Genomic DNA, 8,779 nt, shown 5'->3' with positions numbered 1-8,779 from the left:
GGCGCCTGCCACAACGCCCGGCTATTTTTTGGTTACAGCCGTCATTGTCATTGTTGTTTGGTGGGTCCGGGCTGGATTTGAACCCGCCACCTTGGGTGTACGTGGCTGGCACCTTAGCCACTTGAGCCACAGGCACCGAGCCGAAAAACAAAATCTTATAAAAAGTTTAAAGAAACAAGGAGGAGGTGATACATTATGATGTCTTCACAGGTTTGCTATACTCTAATTTCAGATGCATGCCCACTCCAGGCCCCAGAAAGGACAGGGAGGTTCTCAGCCATGAGCTACATCTCCCACACGTGCCATGACTTCAAGGTCATTCCATTTCCAGGACAAGCACGAGAACAAAAAAGACTACACAGTCTTAATGAGAACCTCGAGGGAGCTTGTGCTTGAAAATAATGACCTCAAATCTCATCAGAACATGGAACTACAGATTTTTCTGTGCCAAGTCCACTGCTGATGACTTAGAGTTTAGCAATTTTTTAAACGAGAATCTGACAGGTAGGTAAGTTAAAGAAAACAAAACCTAAAGAATAATGAACTTTAAAAACAAGTACCAGAGACCATGTCATGTGTGCAGTGGAGAGGATGACAGGGGCTTGTAGTTTTTAAATAAGCTGGTAATTTTAAGAATTAAAATGTCTTAGGTAGAAGGCACAGGATGAGGCCAGACACTGTGGTTCATGCCTGTAATCCTAGCACTTTGGAATGCCAAGGTGGGAGGATTGCTTGAGCTCAGGAGTTTGAGACTAGCCTGAGCAAGAGTGAGACCCTGTCTCTACTAAAAATACAAAAACTAGCCAGATGTTGCGGTGGGTACCTGTAGTTCTAGCTACTTGGGAGGCTGGGCAGGAAGATTGCTTAAGCCCAGGAATTTGGGGCTATTGTAAGCTATGACTCCATGGCACTCTACCCAGGGTGACAGAGAGAGAGAGAGAAGAAGAGAGAAAGAAAGAGAGAAAGAGAGAGAGAGAAAGGAAAGAAAGAAAAAGCAAGCAAGCAAGCACACTGTGTTTTGATAAGCCAAAACTTTAACATGCATATTTCTATTTGGCTTAAAATGTGGTAAGAAGGAAAGCCCAGGAAATCCAGTGAAAAAAGGGATAGTTTATTTCAGAATAAACTGAGCTTTGCTTCTGTATACGAACCAACTGCCATTTCATTATGTCAGTTCTACAATTAGACACATTACAAAATTAAATTCAGTCTGGTCTTGAGATTCCCAAAAGCAATTTCCACATTCAAGTTAAAAGTGCAAAATCTCACCTCCCATAGATGGCCAATGATGGGCGCGTCGGCCCAGGAGTGCTCAGCATTCATGCCCATCTTCCCGTTTTTGAAAACGATGAATGTGAATGATTTGTCAAACCACCTACATGAAACAAGTATGTTTATGGAACTTAAATTAAAAAAAACAAATTAGCAAAAACTACATGTCTTTTTCATCCCACGCAGACAGACGGGCTTTGCACTTGCCCCACCCACAACCAGCAGATGTCCCCTCGTCCATGCGGAGGGGCAGAGAAATACAAACAAGATGCTAAGATGAGCATCTGTGTTCTGGAGACTAGAGGAACGGACGTGTTGTTCTAACAAGGCAAGTGGAAAGAGAGAGCTGAGGCTCTTCCTGCAGGCACACAGCCCCCTCCTCAGTTGATATTTGCCCCTAACCTGTGGGGGGACAGGCTCCCGCCTTATAGATAAAGAAAAGGGGGCACCCAGAGGGGCTCGGCTTCTTAACAGTCACCAGCTAACATGGGGTCTAACCCCACAACTGGCCCTATCTGTCTAGCACCTGCTCCTGCCTGGTCCAGGCAGCCTGTGACTCAGGAGCATCCCAAATAAAGGTGCATAGAGAGGGAGGAATCTCAAATTCACGGCTCAAGCTCTGTGCACATGTGGAAGCTTTGGTGGGAGAAGAAGATTAAAGGCAGTGTTTCTAGGCTAGTTTATTCCTTAGCAGTGGAAGGAATTCCTGACCTGTGAAGGTAGGTGCTGGCCACACGGGGTGCTTCCTCCAAGCTCACAGCAAATGACCTTTCAGAAAACAAGGACGGTACCTGTCAAAGCACCTGCCGTGCAGGAGAGACTTGGCATAGCTGTCCATGGACGTGTCCGGGTCTTCCTTTCTGTACCCCTGTTCGGTCTCATCTAATGTCACAAAGAACGCTGCTTTTTCCACGGCGTCAAGAGACTGCTTGTTCTTGCCACGTCCGAAGTAGGCCTGGCGACACCTGGCCCAGGGTACCCTGAAGTAAAGATTGGTAGCATCTATTTTTATTTTTTAGAGACAGAGTCTCACTTTATTGCCCTCAGTAGAGTATTGTGGCGTCACAGCTCACAGCAACTTCCAACTCTTGCCTCAGTCTCCTGAGTAGCTGGGACTACGGGCACCTGCCAAAATAACTATTTTTTTGTTGCAATTTGGCCAAGGCTGGGTTCAAACCTGCCACCCTCGGTATATGGGGCTGGCACCCTACCCACTGAGCCACAGGCACTGCCCGAGATTGGTAGCATTTAAATCCGTCCACCCCTCAGTCTCCAGGCAGGGCAATGTCCCCTTGCACGTGATGTCTGAAATGACACAAGGAAGCCTCTGCAGTCTTTCAGGAAATTCTTGAAGGAAAACTACATGTTTACGATTCTCTCCACCTGGGGCTGCCTGCTATCTGGCTCCATGTGCTGGAAGGAACCTCGTCTCCGCATGGCCTTCAGACCACAGTACAGAGTGTGATTTTTTAAAAATTATTTTAAAATTTACGTATTTATTTATGTTCTTTTAGAAATGGTCTCATTCTGTCGCTCAGGCTAGAGTGCATTGCCTGATCATAGCTCACTGCAGCCTCCTGGGCGTGTGATTCTGCCATGGCTAGGACGGCAGGTGTACACAACCACACCTGGCTAATTTTTAAATTTTTTGTAGACCCCAACCTAGAACTCCTGGCATCAAGTGATCCTGCCGCCTAAGCTTCCCCACGTGCTGGGATAACAGGTCTGAGCCACCATGCCTGGCAGTGTGTGATTTCTGTTGAAGTACAACCATAGAGCCCTCCCTCCAGAACCTTCCCTATGTACTAACAGTTCTCAACCTGGGGTCGCAACCCCTTTGTAACAATGAAAATATATCTTGCACATCAGATATTTACACTACGATTCATAACAGTAGCAAAATTACAGTTATGAAGTAGCAACAAAAATAATTTTATGGTTGGGGGTCACCACAACATGACAAACTGTATTAAAGGGTTGCGGCAGTCGGAGGCATTAGGAAGGTTGAGAACCACAGTCATATACCACCTCCCGAGTCTTCTCAATTCTCAACACTATGTGCCCGTCTTTCAGAGGCGCACGGATAAGGTCATAGCCATTTTGTGGCAAGGAGGGATTCAAACCCAGGCTGTCAGCCCCCAAGTCCATGTCACAAATGACCACGTGACACTCTGTGCCAAGCTCCCGGGGCCCACCGGAGTTGGGACAGGCAGAGTGGATGCAATGCCCACTTGCTTTTTGTTGTTGTTGTTGAGACAGAGTCTCACTCTGTTGTCCTGGGTAGAGTGCCACGGTGACATAGCTCACAGCAACCTCAAACTCTCAGGATCAAGCGATCCTCTTGCCTCAGCCTCCATAGTAGTTAGGACTATCTACAGGCACCTGTCACCATGTCCGGCTGCTTTTTCTTTTGTTTAAGAGATGGGGTCTCACGCTTACTCAGGCTGGTCTCAAACTCCTGAGCTCAAGCAATTCACCCACCTTGGCCTCCCGGAGTGCTAGGATTACAGGTGTGAGGCCAACACACTTGGCCCCCCACTTGCCACTCACAGGGCAAGGCTTCTTCTAATGCTCCTGGGTCCCTCTCACTCCCCCAGGCCCCTTTGCCCAGGCCCACCCATTCAGACCAGTTCATCTGGCCTTCTTCCCACCCTCTTCTATTGCAGAGTGCTTGGCTGTGACAACCTGCAGTGCCATTGAGCCCAATGCACATCCCAGCTAGGAGGTGACAGTAAAGGCCTGTTTGTACTCAGGCCTTTGTGTAAAGGGCCGACACAGGTAAGATGCAGGCAGTCACGGAGGGGTTGAGCCTGGTTCCCTGCGCACACCTGCTCCCTCTCGGGCACTTCCCCTCAGGAGCACGCCTGCAGTGAGCTGAAGACACACTGCCCTGCTGCTGCTCCTTCTGGCTTCGTGAAGGCCACACTGGCCACTAGATAGTACTGGCTTCCTCAAACGAGCCTCCCTAACCCCACCCCCCATGAAGGCCTTTTCACAGGACATCACTGCTTTCTGGGGAGCCCCCTCCACACCCATGTCGTCCACCTACCGCTGTGGCTCTCAGCCTGAATTGGTCCTGGTAATGGCAGCTGCTGGCAGAATCACACCCAAATGCAGTCAGGCGCATACCCAGGGCCCTCCCCAGCTTGGCACTGTGGCCTGCTGCCCAGTCCACTGAGGATGCTCTTGCTCTGCTGTGGACGCCCGCTGTCCTTGTGGCGCACCCTGGCCCTCTGCACAGCAGCCAGCCACCAGCCGTCACTGCACCCCGAGTGATGCCCTTCCTGATCTTCATAGAGGGGGAGCCCTGCCTGCTCCCCAACCTCCCTTCTAACACTAGTGCAGCAGTCACACCACCGGGACACGCAGCTCCCAACAAGGGGCACTGGGTGATGCCGGAAGGCACTCTTGGCTGTCACAACTAGGCTACTGCTGGTATCCGCTGCGTAGAGGCCAGAGTGCTGCTCACCACCCTGCCCTGCATGGGACAGTGCCCCCAACAAAGAGTGATCCAGCCCAAATCATCATGGCTCCACACACAGGTGGACAAAGAAACGCTACAATATTCATACAAGCCGAGTCCTCGAGAAAACAAGTCTCTGGCTGATTCTCTCTCAATGAAACAAGGAAATTTAATGCCAACACAGAGGCCTTAACACAGAGGTTTAAATTTGTTCTATTTACAGCGGTGCCTGTAGCTCAGTGGGTAGGGCGCCAGCCATATACACCCAAACTGGCGGGTTTGAACCCGGCCCAGCCTGGGCTAGCTAAACAACAATGATGACAATTGCAACGACAAAAATAGCTGGGCACTATGGTGGGTGCCTGTTATTCCCAGCTACTTGGGAGGCTGAGGCCAGAGAATCGCTTAATGCCCAAGAGTCTGAGGTTGCTGTGAGACGCCACGGGACTCTATCAGGGGCAAGAAAGTGCAACTATCTCAAACAAACATACAAACAAAAAAATTTGTTCTATTTCCTGAATTAATAAATATGCCCACGGCCCCGGGAAAAGCCCTAGCTCTTTGCTTTCTGGTGTCATGGGCCCTGGGTCTCTCCACGTACACACACCTGTCTGCCACACACACAGATGGCCCAGGGACTCCACGTAACCTCACTACCCTGTGACACCCTGGGCCAAGAGCAGGGTCTGTCACAGACATGGCAGGACTCTGGAGTGTCAGTTAGTGTGACCACAGGTCAGGCAGGGACAGCACACAGAGAAGGCAGAGCGTGGCACCATGTGGGGGCCTCCATGTGCTTAGGGACAGGACAGATGGCAGGGGCCACACACCTGTCTCCCGCGGTGAGGGCTGCCAGTTTCGCCTCCCCAGGTTGGGGCTGGGAGGGGTCGTCCAAAATCCTCTGAATCTGCTGTTCAATCTCCCGGGGCTTCAACAGCCTCCCGTCGTGGTAGAGCCAGACCTTGAAGTAGCGGCCTCGGTGGTACACGACGATGTGCTTGCTGTCCTTGAGGTGCTGGATGGTGTCTGAGCCGGGCATGGGGAAGAGACAAAGAATCCAGAGTCACAAGTCAGGGAAACCTGAGGTGACAACACTTCAACGTTTTTATTCATTCATTCATTCATTCATTTTGGAGACAAGGTCTCACTTTGTCACCCAGGCTGGACTGCAGACTCAAACACTTGGTCAAGGGATCCCCCCACCTCTGCTTCCCAAAGCCCTGGGGTTTCAGGTATCAGCCGCCATGTATATAACCCAAACCTGCACCTGAAGCCTTTACTTTAAAGTGAGAAACAAGGTAAGAACACACACTATGACCACTTAAATTCCCCAATACCTCCAAGATCCTGACCAGGACACAAATTTTTTTAATAAAAGGAAGAAATAAAACACGAAGGGATTAGAAGAAAATTGTCAAATCTGTCATTGGAAGCTATGATTAGCCACACAGAATATCCATGAAAACCTATTGGCTATTTAAGTTATTAAGGCTACAGCTAGGGACTCAGTGCCTGTAGCTCAGGGGCTAGTGCGCCAGCCACAGACACCAGAGCTGACAGATTTGAACCCAGCCTGAGCCTGCCAAACAACAATGACAACTACAACCAAAAAATAGACAGGCATTGTGGAGGGTGACTATAGTCCCACCTACTTGGGAGGCTGAGGCAAGAGAATCACATAAGCCCAAGAATTTGAGGTTGCTGTGAGCTGTGATGCTACAGCATTCTACTGAGGGTGACATCATGAGACTCTGTCTCAAAAAAAAAGACTACAGCAAGGTATAAGCTCAGTTTATAAAAATAATTTCCATTCCTATACTCCAGGGTATGAGCTAAACTATGCCACCCTATACGTACTATAATAAAGTACATCAAGCTGGGTGTGGTGAGCACACCTGTAATGCCAGCACTCTAGGAAGATGAAGTAGGTGGATGCCTTGAGCTCAGGAGTTTGAGACCAGCCAGAGCAGGAACAAGACTCCATTTCTACTGAAAATAGAAAAACTAGCCATGCACGGTGGTTCACGCCTATAATCCTAGCACTATGGGAGGCCGAGCAGTGTGGATCGCCTGAGCTTAGGAGCTAGAGACCAGCCTGAGCAAGAGTGAGACCCCCCATCTCTAAAAATAGCCAGGCGTTGTGGCGGGCGCCTGTAGTCCCAGTTACTTGGGAGGCTGAGACAGGAGGATCACTTGAGCCCAGGAGTTGGAGGCTGCAGTGAGCTGTGATAACACCACTGTACTCTAGCCTGTGCAACAGAGACCCTGTGTCTTAAAAAAAAAAAAAGTAACAGGAATATTTAAGCAGACCTGATAAAAAATAGAAGATAGCCTTCAACAACAACAAAAAAGCTAAAATCTGGAAATAAGTCAACTTGCCAGGCCTAATAAAGATGAAGTCAACAGAAGGAATGCTCGACAACCTAAGATCTCAGGGAAGGAAGGTCAGTGCACGTCAATCTGGTCTCTGACACTTCCTCTGATGCATCCAACTCTTTTCCAAAGGGAGCCCTGTTTCACTCACCTGTCTCCTCGCCTGGGATCCGAGAGGTATTGAACATTCGTTCCCACTGAGCTGAGCACAGTGGGATTGTGGATCCTAAGAGCCGAATCTGTAATAGAAACATATTTTTACATATATTCCTCAGGGAAAAAAAAAGCAGCAAATTAAGACCCCACATCTAGGCTCGGTGCCTATGGGTCAAGTGGCTAAGGCACCAGCCACATACACCTGAGCTGGCAGGTTCGAATCTAGCCTGGGCCCGCCAAAACAACAATGACGGCTACAACCAAAAAATAGCCAGGCACTGTGGCAGGCGCCTGTAGTCCCAGCTACTTGGAAGGTGGAAGCGGGAGAGTTGCTTGAGCCCAGGAGTTGGAGGTTGCTGTGAGCTGTGATGCCATAGCACTCTACCCAGGGCAACAGCTTGAGGCTCTGTCTCAAAAAAAAAAAAAAAAAAAACCTATTCAGCTTTCTGGCTCACCACCCGTAGGTCAGCGAGTAGGGTACCAGCCAAAAAAAGAAAAAAGACCCCACATCTAAATGCTGGATTTGGCTTGGCACCCATGGCTCAGTGGTTAGGGTGCCAGCCACACACACTGGGGCTGGTGGGCTCAAACCCAGCACAGGCCTGCTAAACAACAATGACAACTACAACAACAACAAATAGCTGGGCGCTGTGGTGGGTGCCTGTAGTCCCAGCTACTTGGGAGGCTGAGGCAAGAGAATTGTTTAAGCCCAAGAGTTTGAGGTTGGCTGTGAGCTGTGATGTCACCATACTCTACAGGGGTTGATACAGTGAGACTCTGTCTTAAAAAAAAATTCTGGATTTGTTTTCTGTAAATGTTGCATGGTTTGAGTTAAATCTTTTCCAGCTGAAACACTGCCAGCGTACAACTTTCCACAACTTGTTAAGTCCTAAATAGCACATTCAAATAGATTATTTATAAACTAACACTTAAACCAAAGAGCTATTTAAGGAAAAAACATCTTATTTCGCATGTGATGCCCACCAGCAGCATTACTTTCCTTTGAAAACAAATTAGGCTTTCTTTTCAAAGGGTAAATTACCACTAAAGTACACAAATGTATCTAAGACAAATGTATCCAAGACATGCAGAACTGATGTCAAAATACTCATGCTGGGCGAAAGAAACGAGATCCCCAAAGAGGTGCATAACATGTTTCTACTCACATAAAGATGTGGAAATCCCAAACTAATGGGGCGTGACAGAGAGCAGACCAGGGGGCAGGGGAGGGATGCGAGGGAGAGAACAAGCGGAGCAGAGGGAACTCCCTGGTGCTGGGTGCGTCAGCACCCCCACCACATGATGATCTCATGGGAGTATCTCTAGAGAGCCGTCTGAAGTTACCCCATTGTGCACTTCAAACTCATACAATAGATCCATTTATCTACCATGAAGATACTTAGAACTTGTTTTTTGTTTTTTTTTTTGGAGACAGAGCCTCAAGCTGTCCCCCTGGGTAGAGTACCATGGCATCACAGCTCACAGCAACCTCCAACTCCTGGGCTCAAGCGAGTC

At 48.8% G+C, this 8,779-nt stretch overlaps 1 protein-coding gene across 1 annotated transcript in view; it reads right to left on the bottom strand.

Moving 5' to 3' along the window:
- CPT1A (carnitine palmitoyltransferase 1A) overlaps nucleotides 1-8,779 on the bottom strand; it is a 51,231-nt gene that overhangs the window by 15,000 nt on the left and 27,452 nt on the right. The window contains exons 8-11 of the mRNA XM_012810443.2: nucleotides 7,260-7,347; nucleotides 5,566-5,761; nucleotides 2,064-2,252; nucleotides 1,270-1,375 (exon numbers count right to left, since the gene is read on the bottom strand). Coding sequence (XP_012665897.1) covers nucleotides 1,270-1,375; nucleotides 2,064-2,252; nucleotides 5,566-5,761; nucleotides 7,260-7,347 — 579 coding nt within the window. The remainder of the gene's footprint in view (nucleotides 1-1,269; nucleotides 1,376-2,063; nucleotides 2,253-5,565; nucleotides 5,762-7,259; nucleotides 7,348-8,779) is intronic.

The sequence above is a fragment of the Otolemur garnettii genome, unplaced genomic scaffold, assembly GCF_000181295.1.
Source record: "Otolemur garnettii isolate 467f Iridium unplaced genomic scaffold, OtoGar3 scaffold00134, whole genome shotgun sequence".
In the NCBI taxonomy this organism is placed as follows: domain Eukaryota; kingdom Metazoa; phylum Chordata; class Mammalia; order Primates; family Galagidae; genus Otolemur; species Otolemur garnettii.
Note: the sequence above shows the minus strand (reverse complement) of the source record. Positions and strands in the feature narration are given on the sequence as shown.